The 27,074-nt window shown below is 39.8% G+C and overlaps 1 protein-coding gene and 1 long non-coding RNA gene across 6 annotated transcripts in view; both read right to left on the bottom strand.

Annotated features, from left to right (window-relative positions):
- Positions 1-4,568: 4,568 nt before the first annotated feature.
- Positions 4,569-12,019, bottom strand: LOC130417556 (uncharacterized). Of its 2 annotated transcripts, none has more exons than XR_008906191.1 (5): positions 10,871-12,019; positions 9,941-10,113; positions 9,614-9,678; positions 9,304-9,404; positions 4,569-5,469 (listed from the first exon to the last, which is right to left on the bottom strand). It is a non-coding gene; the product is annotated as an uncharacterized LOC130417556 (long non-coding RNA). The 2 variants fall into 2 exon arrangements; XR_008906190.1 differs by having other exon boundaries at positions 4,569-4,767; positions 10,871-12,015.
- Positions 12,020-15,565: 3,546 nt separating this feature from the next.
- ptprsb (protein tyrosine phosphatase receptor type Sb) overlaps positions 15,566-27,074 on the bottom strand; it is a 71,150-nt gene continuing 59,641 nt past the window's right edge. For all 4 annotated transcript variants that reach the window (XM_056743141.1, XM_056743143.1, XM_056743142.1 and 1 more), the window contains 7 exons: positions 22,215-22,500; positions 19,890-20,068; positions 19,665-19,791; positions 19,376-19,501; positions 19,107-19,261; positions 18,878-19,013; positions 15,566-17,144 (listed from right to left, as the gene is read on the bottom strand). In XM_056743141.1, the coding sequence (XP_056599119.1) occupies positions 17,076-17,144; positions 18,878-19,013; positions 19,107-19,261; positions 19,376-19,501; positions 19,665-19,791; positions 19,890-20,068; positions 22,215-22,500 (1,078 nt within the window). In that variant the 3' untranslated portion in view covers positions 15,566-17,075. The remainder of the gene's footprint in view (positions 17,145-18,877; positions 19,014-19,106; positions 19,262-19,375; positions 19,502-19,664; positions 19,792-19,889; positions 20,069-22,214; positions 22,501-27,074) is intronic.

Below are 27,074 nucleotides of genomic sequence, written 5' to 3'. Positions count from 1 at the left end.
TGTACAAAAATATACATTTGAGAAGAAAGATAATCAATTCAGGTGCAAATTAATGCCTTAAATAACAGATTATTGAGAGCTGTTGAGTGTATTAATGGGAAAAAATATAACCTGTTGTCATGGGCGTAAATCTCATTTATCAGTAGGGGGGACAATACTAGGGATGCTCCGATCCACCTTTTTTGCTTCCGATACCGATTCCGATACCGAGTACCGATCCGATACTAAGGTAACATTTTTAAAGAGCACAATTACTTAATAAACTGTGTGCATTGCTGTGCAAGACATCAAGCTCGACTTAACATTAATTTCCTGACCCCGTAAAACAAAATAACAAACAAATGATTCACAAATTTTGTGAATTATTTATTAAACCAGCAAAATAAAACAAAATGTTCACTATCTTAAACTTGAAATTCAAAATTAAAGTGCAAATTAAGCAGCTGAATAAAAAAACAGCTTCACTAGCTTGATAAACAGGTATAAATTAATGGAAACAAAATCTCTGAATAACTGTTATGTGCAAATATAATTTAAAAAATCAATGCACAATAAACAATAAAGCAGCTGAAATTGAGCAAAAAAGCAATAGCTTCACTGCTTTAGATATTCAAACAGGAATCAGCTCTTTTTAATGCTTTAGTCATTAAAGCAAAGTCCACTAAACTAAGCTAAAGTTTAGTGGAAATCAAATTTAACATCCAACACCGAAAGATAAATAAAACACTAGCTTCCCTAGCTTGTGCTGCACATGTAAAAATAAACGGAAAAAGATAGAATAGTTTAGTCGGTGCAAATAGAAATTCAAAGTCAAATTATCCCCAAAACTCACCGCATTAACATCTTTATTTTTTTCGTATACATGTTTGCAGACTTTTTGGTACAGTTCAGGTCTCAGTTACGCTTCACAATGTCGTACCGCGGCTCCAGGTGGTTTATAAGGAGTCTGAAGACATTGTTCGCAACGACGGACAGCGGTTGCAAATCCATTACCATGAAATTCAAAATGCTTTCAATGATTTTCGCTGCTTTCACACTACTAGATGGAAATTTCTGAATTCTTTCCGCTGTCTCCTCCAAAGTTAGCTGCTTCGTACCGTCTCGTTTTAGTTTCTTCAGCTTATTGAACTCGGCGTGCTTAAATTAGTAGTATTATAATGAACAGCTTTATCACAACCCCTCGGAACATTTACTTCTCATGTATTGCAAACAGCGGTGTAACTTGTTGGCGTAGCTGTTCTAAAGTAAATCTAAATGGCAGATATTTTTTGTCGCTCCATGCTGTTCGCTGCTCAATGTAAGCTATGTTCGCTTGTTCACGCACACTACGTAAAGAGCACGTTGCTAGCGTATGATGTCACACGCTTCGCAAAGCACAGCCACGAGAGAGTTTAAGCGCAGGTGTCTCCAGGAACTTTTACATCGCCTAGCAGAAATTTTATGTAAGCTAGATCGGGTATCGGTGCAATTTTTTCACCGATACCCGATCTAGAATTTTATTCAGTATCGACGCCGATTTCCGATACAAATATCGGATCGGAGCATCCCTAGACAATACACATACTTTCTCAAGAGCAATTTTTGGAGGGGACACAAATAATACAAAATTGTACTTACTACGACACAAATCGACAATATGCATTAGGTTTATAGGTTTATCATGCAGACTTGCAGTCACAATATAACTGAACTGAACTGTCACATACTGTAATACAACTGAACAATAAAGCTTTTTTCCATTTATATATTTTTTGTCTCTGTTGTGAAGACAGGAATCAATCCTGATTTATACTGCAACATCGTCTGACAATGTTTAATGTTTAAACTGAATGTTTATCTTATCCGCCGCGCACATACTGAACACAATAGATGCTGAGAAAACGATCCTCTCCATCTGAATGAAAGCTGAGCACCTTTTGTGGACTTTAGATATAGTGTCAACATCACAAAACTGTAACCGGTGTGTTCGCGGCTGTGTGTGACACGGGACCTGAATGACAGGATCGGTGGCTAAGTGTTGTGGTTAATGTTCACATCATGACAGGTCGCTTAAAATATAACAATGCACGAGAAACGGCTTCGGTGTGTTAGTTACAGTGTGTGAAGTCCTATGTAACAAGCTAACGTTAACTAGCTAAGTACCGTTTTAATCGCTAACATATCAGATTCATGGAAAATACATCTGTAATCAGCATTTATTGCAACAACTAATTTGTTAATGAATCAGGATCAAATACATTAAGAAGAATCACTTCATTTAAAGTGAATAAAATAGCCTTCTTACAGGAGGTCAACAAACACTGATGAACTGAGCCGCATACCTGACTGAATGTGTTGCGCAAAGCGAAGGTGAGATGAACGGGGCAGTGGGCCAAACCACTGAGAGGCAGGGGAGCTCAACAGTTTCTAAACTTGAGTTTGAGTTTGTATTTTCTTCTAATTACACAATTAGTTTAGGTAATAGAGATAGTTTATAGTTTAGGACAATAGAGAATGAGAGTTTAACTGATTTGAGGGGGGGACATCCCTCGGATGGAGGGGGACGTGTCCCTCTCTGCCCCCCCGGGATTTACGCCCCTGCCTGTTGTATGGACACATACTTTACTACTGAATGAGAAACAGTATAGCACAGCTGCAAAAACTATTCTTTATAGCAATAAAGTTTCTTTTAATACAACTTTGTGAAAAAAAACGTCACTGTCACTTTTTAGAAAATGAACATTCAGGACACAATTGTTTAGAAAAATATGAATAAGTTGATGCAAATAAAACAATTCACGTGCAAATGTATTATAAAAGTTAAAGTGCAACAAATGCAATTGTGCATAAATGAAAAAAATAACACATATGATAGCAAAACAATAAAAGATTCAATTGTCTTGGTCAATTCTGGCAAACAATCTAAAATTGAAATTTGCCCCTATAAAAATACTATTCCAATCGAAATAAAATTGCTCCTATTCATAACTTCATGAACACAATACAATGTTTAAACAAAAACATTACTTTAAATGTTTGTTAATTTCGTACACAACAGTGTACATTAATATTAATCATTTGCTGCTAATAAAACAATTTAAGTGCAGCTTTTTGCTACAATAACATGGAACCTGATAACTGTTAACTAGTGCACATTACTACTGTGAGAAAACGTATACAATTGGAAAACCCCTATATAACCATGAACAGAGGAACTTCACAGGAACTGCATCAAAGTTTGATTTCATTAATTAGTTTTAGTATGATCTCAATCTTTGACAAATATATCAAAGGCATATTTTCAAAGAATGTTCTTTACATTGTGTAGAATGATTTTGTGTCAAAAACAGTAAATTACAAAAATGACTTTAGCAAGGCTTTAACGGGCAGAGTCATATGTTAGTTACAAATGTATATATATATATATCAGCATCCTTCTGTCTCGAGAGTGAATGGAGTATCTGGGCCTGGGTCAGTCAATTGTGGAACTGCAGTGCCTGCGTTGGCTAAACAGTCCAATACGAGAGCTGCAAAGTCTATTGCAGTTACTACAGGTGAAGCCTGAGACTGCTTCTGCGGGCACTGACTCTGCTTTGTGCCGTCTGCGCCGTCTTTTTGCTGTGGTGGTACTACGGACCAGCAGTATAAAAACACAAACTGTGCATTTAAAAAAATCTTTGACATTTATAAGTTTGTAACTCCTACGCCAGCTTGAACGATACGAAGGCATTCATTCGCATGATCTTAACATAAGTCCTTTCATTACATACCCTTTACTGATACAAATATGGGCATGTCCAAGCATTTCATTCAATGGTCTTAAACAGCTAGCCCTACATCAGATTTACTTTACAAATAACTGACAGTCATGAATTTAAATCTAATCTTACCTGCAATAATCAATAACACTAAAATTCGTCTTTCGATTTAATTAAACCGTACGTTCAATAACCAAAAGCAGGAATAGTAAACATATTAAAATAGCAAGTAACTTGCCTTATCTTCCTCCATTCGTCTAAGGTTGTCCTCTGGGACACCCCGCTCTCTTAATGCTGAGATAAAGTCCATTTTGGGCAATTATTAGCCTACTTTTGTTATGGTGGCAACGTGTATGCACCAGCGCTCAAAATGCACGAACTTTTCGGCAAAAAAATTACGTCATGAGATGTCGGGATCACCAGAACACCACTTTTGTTGTTTCGAGATCACGAGAAAATTAAGTCGTGATCACGAAAAAACAACTTTTGATAGGGCGAGAAAATTACCCAGCTAGCAAAAAGTCGTCTATTAGACGTTGAATAGACGTAAACCTTCAACGTCCAATTACGGTCCACTGAAGGTTGAAAATGAAAATATGTCCAATTTGTCTAACTTTTCAACGTTGAAAACAGGTCGATCTTTAACGTTTACTAAATGCCTATTGTCAATTCTTAAGTCCACATTAACATGCCAAATAACATTTTATATTAACATATGAATGAAACAAAGCTTTAAAGGGTTAGCTTATAATAACTTTATTAAAACAGCACATTTTAGATGGTGCAAACAAGTAACCAACACAGATTTCACATAAGAGTCAGTGCAATAAACATAGGTCGGTCCAGTAACCAACACAGTTCACTTTCCAAGAGTCAACAAATCACAACTCTAAAAAAAGAAAATGTACAATAAATGTTCACACTTTGCGACCTCCACCTCCAGCTCTCCCTGGAGCATGTTAAAGTGTCTTAGCCATGGCAGCCCTGATTTCCACTTCTGTGGCGGTTTTACTCCACTTCATTACTTTGGCTGCAAAAGAAAATATATTAGAGGGTGCATGAATAAACCACGTCTTGCATCATTAAGGCCCCTACTACACATTGTATTTACATTTTATCAATTAACAATTGCATGGATTTGCATACCCTCCCAAAAGAAATACAATTGGTAAGCTAAATTAGATATATACAGGTGCTTCTCAAATTAGAATGTCATGAAAAAGTTAATTTCAGGAATTCAACTTAACAGGTGAAACTAATATATTATATAACTCAACTCAACTCAACTTTATTTATATAGCGCTTTTTACAATTTTCATTGTTACAAAGCAGCTGTACATGAGACACATTTAATACAAGTATGAATTCTAAAGCAGCCCCCCCGGCCAGGCAGATAGTGCAAAACAATATGCAAACGGTGGTGAGGAACCCAAAACTCCCATCGAGAAAAAAAACCTCAGGGGAACCCAGGCCCAACCAGGGGATTCCAGTTCCCCTCTGGCAAAAGCTGCTGCCTCTGCACAAGCTCATCAGTGCTTGCACAACAAGGCTTAATAAAAATATAAAAATTAAAGATTATCATTAACAATCTAATAGCATTTGAAATGTTGTAGAAAAAAACAAAGTTGTCGCGTCCTTTATCCAGCTCTATCCTCTTAGCACTTGTCAGGTCACCGCTTCCCATTCTCAGCTCTGCCATCAGGTCTGGGCATGAACTGCATCCTGCGGTAACCTTGGAACAAAGAGACAAGACTGGCTGAGAGTAGAGTACTGTTCTGCACTCTTTGATGCAACAAGTACATCATTTGTTGTTGGATGTGTTCCTGGTTCCGGTTGATCTAAATAATGCAGCCTAAATCCTCTGAGGATTAATATTATGGAGGTGTAGTGTATGCAAGATTAAAAAGATGAGTCTTTAGTCTAGATTTGAACTGACAGAGTGTGTCTGCCTCCCGGACCGTGCAGGGAAGAATATTCCAAAGTTTAGGCGCTAGATAAGAAAAGGATCTACCACCTGCACTTGATTTTGAAATTCTAGGTATTACCAACTGACAGGACCCCTTAGAGCGTAATGTACGTGGTGGTCTGTAATACAATAGAAGTTCATTCAAATACTGTGGCGCTAGACCATGTAGGGCTTTATAGGTAATAAGCAAGATCTTAAAGTTAATGCGATGCTTTATAGGTAACCAGTGCAAGGTTGACAGAACCGGGGTTATATGCTCATACTTTTTTGTACGTGTAAGAACTCGAGCTGCCGCGTTTTGAACCAGTTGCAGTTTTTGTAATAGGCCCGTAGGGCAACCACCTAGAAGTGCATTACAGTAATCTAGTCTTGATGTCATGAATGCATGAATTAATTTCTCTGCATCTGACAGTGACAGCATATGACGTAATTTAGATATATTCTTAAGATGGAAAAATGCAATTTTACAGGTGTTTGCGACATGGCTTTCAAATGAGAGAGTACTGTCAAATACAACGCCAAGATTCTTAGCTGATGACGAGGATTTTATGGAGCATCCGTCAATCGTTAAGCAGTATTCTTGGTTGTTACGCATAGCAGTTTTCGGTCCAGTAAGTAACAATTCTGTTTTGTCCGAGTTTAGTAGTAAAAAATTGTTACTCATCCATTGTTTATTGCTACAAATTGAAAACGGTCGGATAAATAAGACTTAAACCATTTCAATGCTATTCCGTTAATGCCGACGTAATTTTCGAGTCTATGTAGAAGTATGCTGTGGTCAATGGTGTCAAATGCAGCACTGAGGTCTAGCAGCACCAATAACGAAATACAGCCACGGTCAGACGCTAAAAGCAGATCATTTGTAACTCTGATCAAAGCAGTCTCTGTACTGTGACATGCTCGAAATCCAGACTGGAATTCATCATTAATGTCATTCCTTTGGAGGAAGGAGCATAATTGGGTTGAAACTACTTTTTCCAGAACTTTAGATATAAAAGGTAAATTCGATATAGGCCTGTAATTCCCTAGTTCTTTAGGGTCGAGTTTGGGTTTTTTTAAAAGAGGCCTTATAACAGCCACCTTAAATGCTTTAGGCACATGTCCTAATGTCAGAGATGAGTTAATAATACTAAGAAGAGGATCTATAATTTCGGGGAGCATTTCTTTCAGTAGTTTTGTAGGTATAGGGTCTAGCATGCATGTTGATGATTTAGATGATTTAATGATTTTAGACAGTTCATCGTGATCTACTGTAGAAAATAATTGCAATTTCTCCTTAGGGGTGCTGTAGTTAGTTTGTTCAGCGGATTTCACTACAGGTTGCATTGTTATAATTTTTTCTCTTATATCTTGGATTTTACTTGTGAAGTAGTTCATAAATTCATCACTGTTATGCTGATAATCAGAATCTGACGTCGATGACGACTTATTTTTTGTTAATTTAGCCACGGTGTTAAATAAGAACCTAGGGTTGTGATGGTTTTCCTCTATTAGTGTTGAAAAGTAGGCGGATCTAGACGTTTTTATTGCATTCCTGTAATTTCGAGTACTATCCTTCCATGCTATACGAAATACCTCTAGATTCGTTTTCTTAAAGTTGCGCTCCATTTTACGGGATGCTTTTTTTAGAGTCTGAGTGTGTTCATTATACCACGGTGTTGGGCTGCTATTTTTAATTTTCTTTAAACGCAGAGGAGCAACTGTGTCTAATATTTCCGAGAAAGTAGAGTTAAAATTTTCAATAGTAGTGTCAAAATCGTCAACGTTATTACTCATGCTGGATATTTTAGACAATTCAGGCAGATTATCGAGAAACGCATCTTTGGTAGTTGAAGTAATCGTTCTACCATATTTGTAACAAGGAGTTTGATTTGCAGCCGTAGGCCATTGAAGCAAACATAATATCAGATAATGATCCGAAATATCTTCACTCTGCTGAACGATTTTAACATCGTCCACATTTATACCATAAGAAAGTATTAAATCTAAAGTATGATTACGAAGGTGAGTGGGTCCTGACACATGTTGACTAACGCCCATGGAGTTAAGAGTGTCTTTGAAAGCCAGTCCCAAGGCATCTGTATCATTGTCTACATGGATATTAAAGTCACCGACGACAAGGACTCTATCTGCGGCCAGTACTAGTTCTGATAAGAACCCACCAAAATCTTTAATAAAATCTGTGTGGTGCCCTGGAGGCCTATATACAATAGCTAGAATAAATTTTAAAAATGTTTTGTCCTTAGTAATAGGTGTCGATACGTGAAGTACCATGACTTCAAAAGAACTGTACTTAAAATTAGACTTCTGAGAGGTAATAAAAGAATTCTTGTAAAGTGCAGCGACACCTCCCCCTCTACCTTTTAGACGAGGCTCGTGTTTATAGTAATAATCATGGGGAACGGATTCATTTAGAGTAGACTCATATAGACTCATATAGACTCATTACATGCAAACTGAGATATTTCAAGCCTTTGTTATAATTTTGATGATTATTGGCTTACAGTTTATGAAACCCCCAATTTCAAAATCTCATAAAATTAGGTTACATTAAAAAAAAAAAGATTGAAAATACATAAATGTTGGCCCTCTGAAAAGTATAATCATGCATATGTACTCAGCAGGGGCGATTCCAGGATTTGATAAATGGGGGGACCAAGAGAACTAGTGAGGAGGGGCCCATGGGGGATCAGAAAGTTAAACTGGAAATAAATAATTTATTTAGAAAATAAGCATGATTTCAAAAATATTTGAAATGCCCAGTGCCTTAATATAGACACCACAGTTTTGTTCCAATTCATAAAAATAAAATAAATTCCGTTTTAAAAAACCAAGTACCGAGTACATATGCATGATTATACTTTTCAGAGAGCCAACATTTCTTGATTTAAAATCCCCATTTTTTATCAATTTTGATGTATTATTAAAAATTTCTGAGATTTAGAATTTGTGGGTTTCATAAGCTATAATCAAAATTATAACAAATAAAGGCTTGAAATCTCTCACTTTGCATGTAATGAGTCTATATAATAAATTAGTTTCGCCGTAGATGGCAGCGTGTGAACATCGCGCCGTATTTTCGAGATGTCGAGAGCTCTACGTCAGAGAATAACTTCCACTTGACGCTGCTCTTACATGTACTTTATTAGACAGGTAAGAAAATGTATGTAAAACTAATCAATGTTATATAGTTTACATGATGAAATGTTAGAATAGGATCTGTATGTTATTCTAATGTTGAAATTACTGCTAGTCTCATACGGACAAACTAACACATAGAATAACATTATAACTTACAATACACAAGTTTAGTTTGATCGTGTAACGGTTTGACCAAGTGAAACAGCCCTGCAAGTTTTATTCGTCTAATAAAATGACCTGCGAGCAGTAATTCAACACTTCCGTGTATTTCGGTAGAATTGTCAATATTCCTTTATGTTCGCGGGACTCGCGTCTTGTGTGTCTTGTAAGAGGTTAGCAACCCCTAGCGGCAAAGAAATTTACATATTGGACCTTTAAATTGAATTCCTTAAATTAATTGACTTTTCCACTATTCTAATTTGAAAAGCACCTGTATAAACATGAAAAAAATGCAGTTACCTTTTACCACAGAGTAAAGAACGGTATCCTGGAAGGCTTTTTTCTCACTGGGACCCCGCCCCATCATGTTGAAAGCAGCCATTAGGCTGTTGGTGAAAAGCCTGAGAAAAAATGCAGAAAATCATATAGTGAGGTCAACTCCTACATTCTACAAATATTAATTTATGCTTGCATTATTCCTAATGAATCATCTCTTTCTGCATTTATGCTATCTATGTGCTAAGAGGAGGGCAAACAGAGCAGGCAATGAGTAAAAATTTAACTGTATAATTATATTCTATATTCTGAGCATGTGACAATTGTTTAATACCTGTCCATTACTTTATGGACGCAGTCTTTGTTATTCCTCCCTCCCACCTTTGAGAGCTGGGACACCTGTACATGACACATGAAAAGCCAGTCAATACATTATGAATAAACCAATGGTGTTGTAAATATACTGATTGTTGCCAGATTGAGCTTAAATGGGAACTAGTCATGTTGACTCATCCATACAATACATCCTATGAAGCTGTGTGCATGTTAACAGATGCTGCGAAAAGCATATTTTTTGCACAATATAGATAATTTAGACTTTTTGGAGACTTGGAGGTCTAGTCTCATTGACAGTTTAGTCCAATTTCTGTAGAAATCATACCCTTTGTTCCCAGAGCTTGCGTTCCTTGAGACGTGCCTCTTCTTCAGCAAAATCTTCAAAGGTTTCTAGCCTAGCAACATGGACAGCAGAATTCAGCGGCTCATAGTGCCTTCCGACTCTTTATATCTCATCAAGAAGTTCAACTAGCTTTCCAAGCACTGACTTCTGGTATTCTGTGGAAGAAAATACATTAATTTATTTAGTTTTGTTACTTTATGATTATTAAAGAATCATACAATAATAAATATTGACCATGGACGTACTAGCTTGAGACATCATCTGCTACTACCCGCCCGCATCAGTTCATTATCAGCCCGCATCCTCGCCCGTGAATTTTAGGAATGTCACCACACGTTTTATCCACTTTTATAAGGGTAACGTAGCGTTACCCGACCCGTTGCAGGACTCTGATGGCGACGGATAGCCACCTAAAATGGCGGCGCCTTCGCGGAGTGAAACGCGTGACGTCTCATTCTCAATCTTGAACACCATCTAGCTAACAATGGGGTTTTGTGCTTTCTAGCTTGAAGAAAAAACACAAAACTAAACACTTAGCCGTATAGCTAAATTATATCCGTTAAGTTAGGCAACCTAGCTGAGGTAACGTTGTAAAGGAAGTTTATAAATAACGTAAACAAAGCTAAAATTAATTAACCTGGATATCTACCTCGATAACATAACTAAGTTACAAAGTAATCCCAAACAGTTAAACTTTAATGGCTTATTAATATCCTCATTTGGGTAATTTATTAGCCAACTGTCCATCCGTGTGGTGGATGTGGACACTCGTGGTAGAATGTCTAGATAGCTACTGCTACAGCAATTACGTTTACAATAAAAAAAAAACAGGTTTGGTTGAAATAAGGTAAACGTTTATAACGCTACATTTATTTTGCTGTCATATCTAATTATTTTGTCATGGCTACTTACTTGACACAGCTGCTTTCCCGTCGTGAAGAGCTTTCTGGAATCTGGCGGTTGGTTGGGCTTTTTTCCCGCAACAATCACGCGCCTCTTCGCTTCTTCTTTCGGTTTTATGGCGATTGGCAACCATCTTTAATGTTGCATTTCCGCCACCTGGTGGGGTGGGGTAATTATTGCAATGTATGAATCCTCATTGCGCCTCAAGTTTCAATGTTTTTATAACTTTGACGGAATATGTAAAACTCTTTACATTTATTTAAGATAATAATGAACATGGTTTGGTAATTTGTTTTCTCCATTGTTTTAGCATGTATAACAGATTATCTTGCTGTGTTTAGATTATCAATTGAAAACATGATCAGTTGAAAACACGTAGTCAAACAGTCCAGCCTAAACTACTTAGTTGAAATCACGTCGTAAACCAGTCCAAGGCGGACCGACTTATTTTCAACCATATTTCAACGTTGAAAGACGCTAATTGTTTACTGGGTAACTCGTAATAAGGAGAAAACAACGTTTGTTATGTCGAGATCACAAGAAAATTAAATCGTGATCACGAGAAAAAATATTATAACGCATTGGCCTCTTAGAACTTCCGTACTTTACAGATGTCATTAAGACATATTTATGTGGATGGTGAAGATTACACTCGTTGAGATATTGTTATAGACGATCGTCACGTGTACATTCATAGTCAATTGTTTACATTTATAGCTATGTGTCTCCACGTGTTTATTCTTTTTGATTTAAATGTTTATCATTTATTGCTGTAAACTGATTATTCGAATTTCTGTTTATTATAGAAAACCACACCCTTACATTAAAATTGTGATTGGACTTTGGACTTCTGCATTCTTACCGATGCCCCGTGATGATCCCAATTTAGTCAGAACTAGTCAATACAGTACTTAAATCTACTTAATAAAAGTGAAATCATCAAAAACTTAAAGTGCGTTATGCGTCTGTCGTCGCTTAGCAACCATGGATGGAGGAGGTATAAAAAATGACATATGGATTATATACAGTGAAAACACCTCACGATTACTGTGGTACTGTTGTGATCATCTGTCTCCTCCTTCACTGATCTTGTCTATATCGGCTGGTCGGTTCTTGTCACATGACCTGCAGTGCGCTTGCGCCTTTCTGAAAAGGTTAGGCTTTCTCGATATCGAAAGCCAACAGTATCACAATTTGCGTGCTTTGGATCGGCATATAAATATTTAAACGCCCGTTTCTTAACGCCGCCAGTCGTTAAATAAGCGCCGTCTGGTGCTAAATTAACGTCATACGTCGCCACGCGTTTAAGTTACGCCGGGCAACTATCGACATTAAGTTAACGTCACACGTCACTCAAAATGAAAACGCATTAGCTAATATACATGGCCCCTCCTCTTCTGGGTTTGCGAGCTCGACGGCAAGTCGGAGGCCCGTGTCATCTCAAATTCATATCCAGCTTAACCTTGCGGAAAAACAAAAACGGAAAGAAATGAATGAAAATCCCGCTGAAAAGTTACAGAATATTCCAAATTTCTCAATCGCTCCCGACACCGTCCAGACAGCCTCGCCAACAGCCTTTCAATAATCACCTTAACGCACATCACCTGCCCACGTGGGTCATTCTATAATTAGGGGTACATTTCAAGTCCATTGGTTGTATTTGTAATTTTTACTGAATATTCACTTCAAGCAATGATCAATTTTATATTTGGGAACATTCCTCTTTATTTCATGCATAAAAGTCAACCAGTTCCAAGAGTTAATTAGGAGAAAATGCATATGCTTTACTGGAAATAACAGTTTTTGTGCTGTCCAATTTGCTAAAAGTCAAGTTTTGCCTTTCAAATTGACACTACAATACATGTTTTTGTATATTATTTTCATCATCATTTGTTAAAAATAATCATTAAAACAAGGCAAATGTATTTTAAAAACTAATTCACTTGTTTATATCTATTCAATTATTAACTTTGTGTGTGTCCGAGAAATCTTTGTCAACCGTGTTACCCATTGACAAAACCCCTATAAATCAGCAATGGTTTGTTCCAAAGTCACATATCCAACATCATGTGATGTCACGACCTTCAGTGGCAGGAATTTTAAATACAGTGTGGTAAATTTCTACTCCTCCTCTTCAATTTTTTATCATTATTATTGTCTACACATAGAGTAGATGAATTGCTCATCAACTGTGTTATCAACATGGTCTTGTTTACTTACTTTAGATATTATATTTACAAAAATGTAGATAAGATATATAAAAACACTAGTTGATTAAGGTAATGTGGGGACATGTTTAAGGTCTGCAGTTAGCACAAGGCCCTAAAATGGAAGAAATGTCAACTGTGTTTCTTGTCAACCGTGTTACCCATCAAGTGTAACACAGTTGACAGGGATTAACACGGTTGACAATGTTGGCTGGGTTTCTTGTCATAGTTTATGCCTATATTGAGTATTGTTGATTAAAACATACATTAACTATTGTTATAACACAGGAATGACATGGTAAAATATGAAAAAGGTTTTATTTTAAAGAAAGGTTTCTCTTTTTCTCCTTATGCATCCTGTCAACTGTGTTACTTTATCTGTCAATTGTGTTACGTGTGATTTTTGTGTCATAAATCTTTAATTAAAGGCTAAAATTTTATAAAAATGATAAAAAGGACATCTCTAGAGTGAACAGTATTACATAAAGACGTTGAATAACTCTAAATTCAGTGTAATGGAGAATTATGTTGAAAAAATATCCATTGATGATAGTATACCAAAGAATATCCGTTATTCAGTTTAAAATTCATATTTTTTAAATCAGTTAGGCATACAACCTCAAACCCCCTGGTGAATAGACTCAATAACTTTCAAACAAATGTTTTATCATATGTGTAGTACTTCATTTATTTCTTCTATGACACCACTTTTGTCTGTAACACAGTTGACAAAACAATTAATCAAATATTTATTTTCATTTAAATATTTAAAAAGTAATTTGAGCTAAGCTTGGCAACTAATGAATTTAGAACAATATGGGGGTATATTATGCAAACAACTAGATTATTTTGTAGAAAAGCACACTGATTTCTTCACTTTTTTGTTGACCTGAAATGTACCCCTAATTATAGAATGACCCACTTACATTTCATTAGCACCCGACCATGGTGCGCTCACATTATCTACATATTTCCCTTTACCTCTGTGAAGAGATTGACGCTATACCGTATGTGGAACTGTTCAGCCGAGTTTTAGACATAATTAATTTTACTCGACAAAGCATATGAAACAATATTATTGAAGATGATTATTGAAAGGCTGTTGGCGTGGCTGTATGGACGGTGTCGGGAGCTTGTTGTGGAAAAAGAGCTCTTATTCCTGACTTTCTATATATATTAACCACGAATTAAATGCTGAAATATAAATAAACAATCCCTGTGACACAGATAAACATAACGATAAACATTATGTAAATTCCGCAACTGGTCCAAGCGGGACTCTACCAGTCAAAGACACAGCATGCGGTTGCAAGCCAACCGAGCTGACCTCTAGACTAGTAATGACTCATATTGTTTGTCGCATAAGCATAGTGAGAATTCTGTAATCACCCTCTTTACTTTTCAAACCTGTATGACTGTATAATGTGTAAACCATATAAACACAAAAGATATTTGAACGAAAGTTAGTAACAGAAAACCATTCGTCCACATTGACTTTTCTTCATACAATAGATGTCAATTGGAACCATTGGTAAATGATGACAGAAATTTCGTTTTGGGGGGAACTACGGTACCTTTAATCCTGACTTGACTTAATTTGACATATTACACATAGCTTACTGGAACATACTGCATTAGTAATGTGGTTTTCTTTTCAGCGGGATTTTCTTTATTCCATTTTTTGTTTTTCCACAAGGTTAAGCTGGATATGGATTAGAGATGACACGGGCCTTCGATTTGCCGAAGAGCGTGCAAACCCAGAAGAGGAGGGGCTATGTGTATTAGCTAATGCGTTTGCATTTTGAGTGACGTATGAAAGTGAAAAAAGTGAAAGTGACCAATTTGTCAGTTATGGTGACCCATATCCGAGATATACATCTGCTTTTAACCCATCCAGAGAGTAGTGAACACACGCACAGCAAGTGGTGAACACACATACACCCAGAGCAGTGGGCAGCTATCGCTGCAGCGCCTGCGGAGCAAGTAGGGGTAAGGTGCCTTGCTCAAGGACACCGCAGTCGTTACCCGCCTGACCTGAGGATCGAACCGGCAACCTTCTGGTCATGAGTCCAACCCTCTAACCATTAGGCCACGACTGCCCCTAAAGTATGACGTTAACTTAACGTCGATTTGGGCCCGGCGTAACTTAAACGTGTGGCGGCGTATGACGTTAAATTAGCACCAGACGGCGCTTATTTAACGACTGACGGTGTAAAGAAATCGGTGTTTTAATATTAGTTCGGCGATCCAAAGCACGCAAATTGTGATACTGTTAGCTTTCGATATCTCGACGTCTCGACGCTGCGCTCCTGAAAAAAGACTGTGCCCCCTATTTTCGCGCGCATGCACTTAAATAAGGAATATGCGCGCAGAAGAGACGCGAAATGTGAATCGGGCCTATTCCCTCCATACTGAACACGCGCACGCACAGGGATAAATGCGTCCCCGGAAACATAAATGACTGAAGAAATAACAGACACCAAACACACGATTCATTTCAGTATATCCAGTCATTCTCTTTTAATACAAAGTTGATGTATCTACATACATGATTTTAAATCGATAAGCAGAGAAAAGTGAGAGATCTACAGAAGCGCTCGGCCCATTTCTCCTCCGTTAACTCATGTGTTGCTTTTATGGAGGACTTTCACGTGTGCTTCCATCTGAAAGAGTAAATGTGTTGTGATTTCTCCCGATGTGCTTTAAACGCTCAGCCAAAGATTCTTACTGTGCTGTACCGCGATACGACGACGGTATTCAACGGTTAACTGTAACAAATCACCTGCTGATATTTGGGCCATATGGAGACATTCAGCATCATTCAAACGCCACAGCGTTTCCACGGCAACACAAGACACCATTGTGCTGTGCGTTTGTCTGCTTCAGTGTTTGACCTTCTGCGTGTGCTTTTATCTGAACAGACTGAAAGCTTGACTGCCCTTTGTCGACTCATAATGTCAGTAATGCTCGTGTGATCACATGGGTCATGTCTGCTCGGTGTGGACTCACGAGGGCCGTTTGCTTCCTCTAGAACGGTCAATACACAGGAGATATCAAAATATCTGAGAGGTTACAAAGCACAACACTGTACACATGAGCTATGACCAGTCACATTAGCTTGCCAACTACATCACGGCTCACCAATAAGAGAAAAGCAATAGAAATAAATAAATAAATAGATCCTTTAAAATTCAAGCGTAATATCGACAAAAGGAAATAAAAAAGGGTTAAATATTTGACAACAACAATAAGGCTGATTTGACGTGTCTCGTGGAGATCTCCAAACGCCTCCTTTCTAACCTGTGCTACTCAACACGCTTCACTGAACTAAACGTGAAGGGAACCGTGTCCTTTCATTTGGTTTCTTCAGCGAGAGAAATGGGCACAAATGAAGTTTTAAAGGAATGAGACGTGTGTATTTTGGACTATTGAGGATCAATGTGACGTCAGCTCCGTATATAAACACGGCGGACATCAGGAGACTGAAGCTGTTCAAAACTCCCTTCGCTCTCCAAACACGGTCAAGCAGCATATAGTTATAGAGACACATCGAGTATTCACAGCAGTTCTGTACACACGGGACGGCTCCAGACGGGAAACAGATTATATCACATGGGACGTGAAGCTCTCCGCCGTCGCTCTGTCAGGCACAGAAGGTTGGAGATCCGCCTCAGTCACATCCTTCACATCTGATCTGATGTTGGCAAAAACAGTTTGAAGAAACCCCCGCTGAAGGGTGCAGCAATTAGTCAGGCTTTGATTTCAGAGTTTGTTTTTCTTATTAAATAGATTTTTACAGGTAATATTTTTTCCTCTTGTTACGAAGAAGAACTTCATCCACAATTGAATATTTCTAGAAAGCCAACCACAACATTAATATCAATATTTCAACACTGAGGTAATAGTTTGCGTCTGTAGTTGTCATCGTGTCATAGTTTCCTCTGTTTCAAGCCAATGTCCTCGTGTTTGTCCAGAGGAGGTGCTGTTGAAATGTTGGCGTTCTTCTTCTATGTTGCATAGTGATCAAAACTCCCAAGGTACTCAAGAGCGGCCTGATAGCAGAAGTGATATTCATCCTGAGAACAGACAGAACAACAAGAGAGATGTCTGGAAACACGAATACGTTAAAGGAGACATCATATGAAAACCACTTTTCTGTGTTTAAGTGCTATAATCGGGTCCCGGTGCATCTAGTGACCCAGAAAACGTGAAAAATAACAACCCGGTGAGTTTGTTTCTGTGTGCCTTTCCCTGCAAGCGTGTGAGAAATCAGGCCGTTCAGATTTCGCTCCGGTTGTGACGTCCAAAGCAGGATTTATTTCAATGTGACCGTCCCTTAATCTACAGTTTCACACGTGACAGTGCTGTACGTGAAGACATGGCTTAAGGTCGGGGACAACATGCAATGTAGTCGCTGCACAGAGTCCAAACCTATGAGGAGACAGCAGTGGATTTATTTTATGTTCAGTGGAAATCCCTCAGAAACCATCAGTAAAAACCTGCTTTTTTCACAAATCACTTCAAGCCGAAGTGCTTTTTCAAGCTAGGACAGAACAAGCAGGATTAGCTTCAAAGTTGTTCCTCAAGAGGGATCGAGACCGACTGAACGAGACAAAACTGCGGATGTGAGTAATATTTATCAACAGTCTGAATTGACGTAAATGTAGCGTATATAGAGGAGGATAGGGTTAGCATATGATAGCGAAGGGAGTCAGTCACGGGCTAAACAGAACATTAAAGCCTGTTTTAAACTTACTGTATAATCAAAGTTATACTATATATATAAGTGCAGGCTTTTGATAATCAGATGGACACTTGGAGTTTAACTGTTTGAATGTTAATACATTATGTGCATTAATATGTTTATCTGCGGCAAGCTGTTTATTTTGCTATTGAACAGGGGCGAACAGTGCAGGTTAGTTTCGTAAACGTCTCAAATTTTTTGTCTTTAGGCTGAAAAACCTGTCACAGCATAATAGCTCTCACATTGTGTGTGTTTTTTCCCGCTGAGATCTGCATTTGCACAATCCGTGGATTTTAGGCAAACATACACGCACAACGTGAGCGCATTAGGATGCACTGTTTGCTGTGACAGATTTTTTAGTCTCCGGACAAATGATTTGAGACGTTTAAGACGAAACTAACCGCACAGGGAATTCAGGAAACATAATTTAGCTAAACTATTATCATGTCAGTACTACACGTGTGACAGAAGGGGGATGGGTTCACTTTAACTCATTATCATTTAAAGAAACATGCACTAAAACGTGTTGCTGTGAGCAGAGCTGTTTTTGACGAGGCAAGAAAGGTTTTGTTTACACAGCCATTGAGTGTTTTTAAGCAAAATATGTTCGAGACATTTAATGAAGACCCAAATAAATCATACCAACTTGTCGTAAGTGCTCGTCTGAGGAGACGTGAAATTAAAAATGATAATTCTAATGGTTTTAAACAGCAGTGAAGTATTTCTTATATGTTATTTATCCGTGAACATCTGTATTTAAAAAAATTATATTTGCACTTGTAATCTTTAATAAAACAAATGTTAAGCTCCTCCCCCTCTGGAAGCAAGCTCTCTTCGGGGCGTGGCTTCAATGACTGACGGATCGTAAAAACTGCAGGTTAATTCTGTCACCTTTTAAGGCTCCAATCAGTTGTTGGTGGATGAAATGAAGTCCGACCTACACTTTTTCTAATTTCAGAAGTCGTTTCACTTTGGTATACATAGTGATACACAAAAAAGACAATCCACACTTTCGCTTCATGCAGACTTCAACATAGCAATGATTCTGAAGTGTGGAGACTGTACCTCTGTCTGCACCATCGCTGGCCGTTGTGTTCGCAGCATTTTGACTGTCTGGAAGATGTCGACCGCACCTTCATAACGCATCCGCTCCAAAACTATACTGAGAGTGATGAAGACCCCCGTCCTGCCCACCCCCGCACTGAGAGAGAGAGAGAGAGAGAGAGAGAGAGGAACTTTTTAATACACCTGATAATTTCACCCGTCATCAACACAGAATGATTAACACACACACCTGCAGTGGACAGCGATTGGTCCATCCTGACCGAACTGCTCCTTGGTTTTGTGCACCTGCCCGATGAAGTCAATGAAACCTTCTCCTGACTTTGGAACTCCATGATCCGGCCAATCGGTGAACTGGAACTGTCGGACGGTTCTGGACTGTCCGTCCTGTGGAGACAAAGACGAGGGTCAGTAAGGATGATAAAACTGACTCTCAGTTGTTTGTTTTGTTTTGTCAACCCAGTTATCTAAGATCGTGTTGTCTTCAAACATCTCACTCACCCTGGCGTCTGTGACTTTAAATTCTCTCAGGATGTACTGAGGCATGTTGTATTCTGCCATCGGATCCACCACAAAGTACTGATAGCGCGCAGAACGTTCGGCTGGCCAATACTGGTGACACTTCTCCTACAAACACAAAATGCAACAGCAGAATATCACTTTGTGAAACACCTGAATAAAGCCTCAAGAATAATGAAATAATCTTCTCGTGTTTTAAAAAGGTTCCACAGCACTTTGTGTGTGCATGAACTCATTAATATCCTCTTAATGAAGATGTGTTCTCGTTTACCCGTCCGAGCTCTCGCAGTTTGGTGAGCATCACGACGATGGTGGAGTTGTGTTCCCAAAGCGTCCGCCAGAAGTCTTCCGTGGTCTCAGCTAATGGCCCCTGTGTGGCGATGTACGCCCTCTGCTGTCTGAAACACACAAACACAATTACAGCTGGAACACATCATCACCCAACACTCAGTATTTCATCACAAACATCAGCTGCTCTGTGTGTGTGTCAGCCCACCTGTATCCATCAATGAAACTAGCGTTGATGTAGTCAGAACCTTCCAGCCCTCTGATTGGCTGCAGACACACACGGGTGGTCTCGTAAGGCATGATGTTCACCAGACGGTTCTTGAACTTGTTGCAGGGCAGATTAGCGCTGACAAACCTTGATGTGTGGGCTTTAGTGTTGGCCAGACGCTGACAAGACAGACAGACAGAATAGTCAAACTGAACCTTGAAATGGTTTGTAGAAGGGAGAGCAGTAGAAACAAGCAGAAGTATGGAAGTAAAATAGTGACTAATGTGTCTGAAGCAAAGAGACGTGCTGAATAGCACTAACTGAAAAAAATGCATTGTAATAACAGTTCTTACATTATAAGGTTCTGCAATTCAATATGGTTGTACATTTAAGCTGTGAATATTTCAAATTGAAACATTTCACACTCGGTATCAGCGTCTAAAAATTAAAAAATAAAAATTCACCTTTTAAATTTCATTTAAAAAATTCAACTTGTTTTTAAATTCAACCTTTAGTATTCGACAGATAATTTTCAGTCCATATTATTTCGTTTAAAAATTCGCCTCCACAAATTCAGGGGTTCAAATTCGGCTTGAAATTCAAAGTTTCACATCCGGGAATCCCAGGAAAAGCAATAGAGCGCCGATTCTACAAATGCATGATCTCTTCCTGCTGCCTGACCGCTTCACCAGCAGGTGGTGTACGTCGGTTCTGACGTAGATCAAATCAAGAAATGCAGATACTCTTTATATGTTTGCCACAGTGTCCACTCATCTGCTCGATTAAGTGAATTTAGTTGTTCTCATAGATCGCTTCTTATGCATCATAAACATTTTCAGAAATTCAACTGACGCTTGCACTGCCAGTAGTCCGCACAGACACACTTTAGGCCTATTATGCTCAGACTATGAATCTCCTCCTGCTCTGGCTAGAAAGAATTAGGTTATGTTTTACCTCAACCCATCATGTTCACATCAATATTATGCATCATCAACGTTTACATGGCATTTGTTGTCGGTCAAATACTGAGATCTCAACCAGCATCCCACTGATAACTGCTCCGATTTGAACATGTAGGCAACTCTCTCAGTAAGTGCTTCTGTTTATATGACAAAGCAGCAATCTCTACAGACTTTCTTTTGATTTTCCTCACATGATCTTGTTTTAATTTGCGACACTCAGAAAATGCTGGATGTTGTGGAATTGTGGAAACGTTCGTCGTTTTTATTTTGTTAATAAAAAATAGAAAAAACGATCTTTTAGCCAAGCAAACTTCTTGACCAGAAAGCACTTTGTTTAGAGCCAGACTACACCCGAAATGTCTTGCAGCCTGCAGCCAAACAAGATACCTCACGGCGTTACGGATCTAACAGCTGTAAGATGGTGTTCCCCAAAATGTGCGACAAACTGCTTGAGTTGCTGTCTGTTAATAAAATGCAAAAATGTCAATTAGACATAAACATAAACTCGTACTCTAGATAGACAGTGCAAGGAGATCGGGTAGAATATTAAAATAATTAAATTAATATTATAAATGTATGACCACCTAGAATTGTCCCCGTGCTCCATGTCCTTTCCAGGGCTGACAGTGGTGAGCTAAGCTGCCAGTACAAACGTCATTATTTTTTTTCCTTGATGATGTTTAAGAAGCTATCTATGAGAACAACTAAATTCACTTAATCGAGCAGATGAGTGGACACCGTGGCAAACATATAAAGAGTTTCTGCATTTCTTGATTTGATCTACGTCAGAACAGACTTACACCACCTGCTGGTGAAGCGGTCAGGCAGCAGGAAGAGATCATGCATTTGTAGAATCGGCGCTCTATTGCTTTTCCTGGGATTCCCGGATGTGAAACTTTGAATTTCAAGCCGAATTTGAACCCCTGAATTTGTGGAGGCGAATTTTTAAATTGAAATAATAATATGGACTGAAATTATCTGTCGAATACTAAAGGTTGAATTTAAAAACAAGTTGAATTTTTTAAATGAAATTTAAAAGGTGAATTTTTATTTTTTATTTTTTAGACGCTGATACCGAGTGTGAAATGTTTCAATTTGAAATATTCACAGCTTAAATGTACAACCATATTGAATTGCAGAACCCTAAATTGCAAGAACTGTTAATACACGCATTTTTTTCAGTTAGTGCTATTCAGCACGTCTCTTTGCTTCAAACACATGTGTCACTATTTTACTTCCATACAGAAGTCACCCAACATCTAAAGGAATGGTTTTAATTCTAAGATATCCAACAGCCTAAAATAAACATATAGAAGGTGCAGCAGGTGGTCTGACAGTGATGCGCTGAGTTAAGAGTTAGTACCTTAAACTCCAGCTCCATTCCGCTCACGTGCTCTCCCGCCTCCACCTGTGACAGCTTCTGGATGTAGGAATAGAGACTGCGAGCGGCGACCTCAGTGTTCCCACAGGCCACGGCCTCCAGCAGCGCCTCATAGATGAAGCTGTACTGATCTTCTGTCTGGACCATATAGTTCCTCTGAGAGCGCATCAGGGTCACGTGACCATACACATCCACCGTACGCTCGTGACGGATTCGCTCCAGCATCGCGTCGATCACTATAAAGCAACCTGTGCGGCCCACCCCAGCACTGAGACACACAGACAGTGAGAGTGAGACAGATCTAGGTCAGTGTCATTCTGTACTGAGACACACACACAGACAGTGAAACAGACAGACAGACAGACAGAGAGTGAGACAGACAGACAGAGAGTGAGACAGACAGAGAGAGAGTGAGACTGACAGACAGAGAGTGAGACAGACAGACAGAGAGTGAGACAGACAGTGAGAGTGAGACGGACAGTGAGAGTGAGACGGACAGTGAGAGTGAGACGGACAGACAGTGCGAGTGAGACAGATAGACAGACAGTGAGTGAGACAGACAGACAGACAGACAGAGAGTGAGACAGACAGAGAGTGAGACACACAGACAGACAGTGAGAGTGAGACACACAGACAGTGAGAGTGAGACACACAGACAGACAGTGAGAGTGAGACACACAGACAGACAGTGAGAGTGAGACACACAGACAGACAGTGAGGGTGAGACACACAGACAGACAGTGAGGGTGAGACACACAGACAGACAGTGAGAGTGAGACACACAGACAGACAGTGAGACACACAGACAGACAGTGAGAGTGAGACACGCAGACAGGGAGAGTGAGACACACAGACGGACAGTGAGAATGAGACACACACACAGTGAGAGTTAGACACGCAGACAGACAGTGAGACACACAGACAGTGAGAGTGAGAGACACAGACAGACAGTGAGAGTGAGACACACAGACAGACAGTGAGACACACAGACAGACAGTGAGATTGAGACACACCGACAGACAGTGAGACACACAGACAGACAGTGAGAGTGAGACACACAGACAGTGAGACACACAGACATACGGTGAGACACACAGACAGTGAGATACACAGACAGTGAGACACACAGACAGACGGTGAGACACACAGACAGACAGTGAGACACACAGACAGTGAGGGTGAGACACACAGACAGACAGTGAGACACACAGACAGACAGTGAGAATGAGACACACAGACAGTGAGAGTGAGACACACAGACAGACAGTGAGAATGAGACACACAGACAGACAGTGAGAGTGAGACACACAGACAGTGAGAGTGAGACACACAGACAGACAGTGAGAGTGAGACACACAGACAGACAGTGAGAGTGAGACACACAGACAGTGAGAATGAGACACACAGACAGTGAGAGTGAGACACACAGACAGACAGTGAGAATGAGACACACAGACAGACAGTGAGAGTGAGACACACAGACAGTGAGACACACAGACAGACGGTGAGACACACAGACAGACAGTGAGACACACAGACAGTGAGGGTGAGACACACAGACAGACAGTGAGACACACAGACAGACAGTGAGAATGAGACACACAGACAGTGAGAGTGAGACACACAGACAGACAGTGAGAATGAGACACACAGACAGACAGTGAGAGTGAGACACACAGACAGTGAGACACACAGACAGACGGTGAGACACACAGACAGACGGTGAGATACACAGACAGTGAGAGTGAGACACACAGACAGTGAGATTGAGACACACAGACAGACAGTGAGAGTGAGACACACAGACAGTGAGACACACAGACAGACAGTGAGACACACAGACAGTGAGAGTGAGACACACAGACAGACAGTGAGAATGAACACACAGACAGTGAGACACACAGACAGACAGTGAGACACACAGACAGTGAGAATGAGACACACAGACAGACAGTGAGACACACAGACAGACAGTGAGAATGAGACACACAGACAGTGAGAGTGAGACACACAGACAGTGAGAGTTAGACACACAGACAGACAGTGAGAATGAGACACACAGACAGTGAGTTATAGACACACCGACAGACAGTGAGAGTGAGACACACAGACAGTGAGACACACAGACAGACAGTGAGACACACAGACAGACAGTGAGACACACAGACAGTGAGAGTGAGACACACAGACAGACAGTGAGAATGAACACACAGACAGTGAGACACACAGACAGACAGTGAGACACACAGACAGTGAGAATGAGACACACAGACAGTGAGTTATAGACACACAGACAGACAGTGAGAATGAGACACACAGACAGTGAGAGTGAGACACACAGACAGTGAGAGTTAGACACACAGACAGACAGTGAGAATGAGACACACAGACAGTGAGACACACAGACAGTGAGAATGAGACACACAGACAGTGAGAGTGAGACACACAGACAGTGAGAGTTAGACACACAGACAGTGAGTTATAGACACACAGACAGACAGTGAGACACACAGACAGTGAGGGTGAGACAGCTGTAAACAGAAGTTCAGTATCATTTCATTGTGAAATGTCCAGTCAGGAGAAGCACAGTTCAGATGACAGATGTGAACACAGAGATTTGTGGGATTAATAACTATAATCTAGATTACAGAAGAACACAATTCAATGGAATATCTCCATCCAGAACATCCAGCTATAAACGCTCATGATCCTCCTGACTGACTGACTGACTGACTGACTTACTGACTTACTGACTGACTGTATGACTGACTGACTGACTGTATGACTGACTGTATGACTGTATGACTGACTGTATGACTGACTGACTGACTGTATGACTGACTGACTGACTGTATGACTGTATGACTGACTGTATGACTGACTGACTGTATGACTGACTGTATGACTGACTGACTGTATGACTGACTGACTGACTGTATGACTGACTGACTGACTGTATGACTGTATGACTGACTGACTGTATGACTGACTGTATGACTGACTGACTGACTGACTGTATGACTGACTGACTGACTGTATGACTGTATGACTGACTGTATGACTGACTGTATGACTGACTGACTGTATGACTGACTGACTGTATGACTGACTGACTGACTGACTGACTGACTGTATGACTGTATGACTGTATGACTGTATGACTGACTGTATGACTGACTGACTGTATGACTGACTGTATGACTGACTGACTGACTGTATGACTGTATGACTGTATGACTGTATGACTGACTGTATGACTGACTGACTGTATGACTGACTGTATGACTGACTGACTGACTGTATGACTGACTGACTGACTGACTGACTGACTGACTGACTGACTGTATGACTGTATGACTGACTGACTGTATGACTGACTGACTGTATGACTGACTGACTGACTGACTGACTGACTGACTGACTGTATGACTGTATGACTGACTGACTGTATGACTGACTGTATGACTGACTGACTGACTGTATGACTGACTGACTGACTGTATGACTGACTGACTGTATGACTGACTGTATGACTGACTGTATGACTGTATGACTGACTGTATGACTGACTGACTGACTTTATGACTGTATGACTGACTGACTGTATGACTGACTGTATGACTGACTGTATGACTGTCTGACTGACTGACTGTATGACTGACTGACTGTATGACTGACTGACTGACTGTATGACTGACTGACTGACTGTATGACTGACTGTATGACTGGACTGACTGACTGACTGTATGACTGACTGACTGACTGAATGACTGCCTGTATGACTGTATGACTGACTGTATGACTGACTGACTGACTGTATGACTGTATGACTGACTGTATGACTGACTGATGACTGCCTGACTGTATGACTGACTGACTGACTGTATGACTGACTGACTGACTGACTGACTGTATGACTGTATGACTGTATGACTGACTGACTGTATGACTGACTGACTGACTGACTGACTGACTGTATGACTGACTGACTGACTGACTGTATGACTGACTGACTGACTGACTGTATGACTGTATGACTGACTGACTGTACGACTGACTGTAGGACTGACTGACTGTATGACTGACTGACTGTATGACTGACTGACTGTATGACTGACTGACTGTATGACTGACTGACTGTATGACTGACTGACTGTATGACTGACTGACTGTATGACTGACTGACTGACTGACTGTATGACTGACTGACTGTATGACTGACTGACTGACTGACTGTATGACTGACTGTATGACTGTATGACTGACTGTATGACTGTATGACTGACTGACTGACTGACTGACTGTATGACTGACTGTATGACTGACTGACTGTATGACTGTATGACTGACTGACTGACTGTATGACTGACTGACTGACTGTATGACTGACTGACTGTATGACTGACTGTATGACTGACTGACTGTATGACTGACTGACTGACTGTATGACTGACTGTATGACTGACTGACTGACTGTATGACTGACTGACTGACTGTATGACTGACTGACTGTATGACTGACTGACTGACTGACTGTATGACTGTATGACTGACTGACTGTATGACTGACTGACTGTATGACTGACTGTATGACTGACTGACTGTATGACTGACTGACTGACTGTATGACTGACTGACTGTATGACTGACTGACTGTATGACTGACTGACTGTATGACTGACTGACTGTATGACTGACTGACTGACTGACTGACTGACTGTATGACTGACTGACTGACTGTATGACTGACTGTATGACTGACTGACTGACTGTATGACTGACTGACTGTATGACTGACTGACTGTATGACTGACTGACTGACTGTATGACTGTATGACTGAC

This window comes from Triplophysa dalaica, chromosome 3 (genome assembly GCF_015846415.1).
Source record: "Triplophysa dalaica isolate WHDGS20190420 chromosome 3, ASM1584641v1, whole genome shotgun sequence".
Taxonomy (NCBI): domain Eukaryota; kingdom Metazoa; phylum Chordata; class Actinopteri; order Cypriniformes; family Nemacheilidae; genus Triplophysa; species Triplophysa dalaica.
The sequence above is the reverse complement of the archived record's forward strand: the minus strand, read 5'-3'. Positions and strand labels throughout refer to the sequence as shown.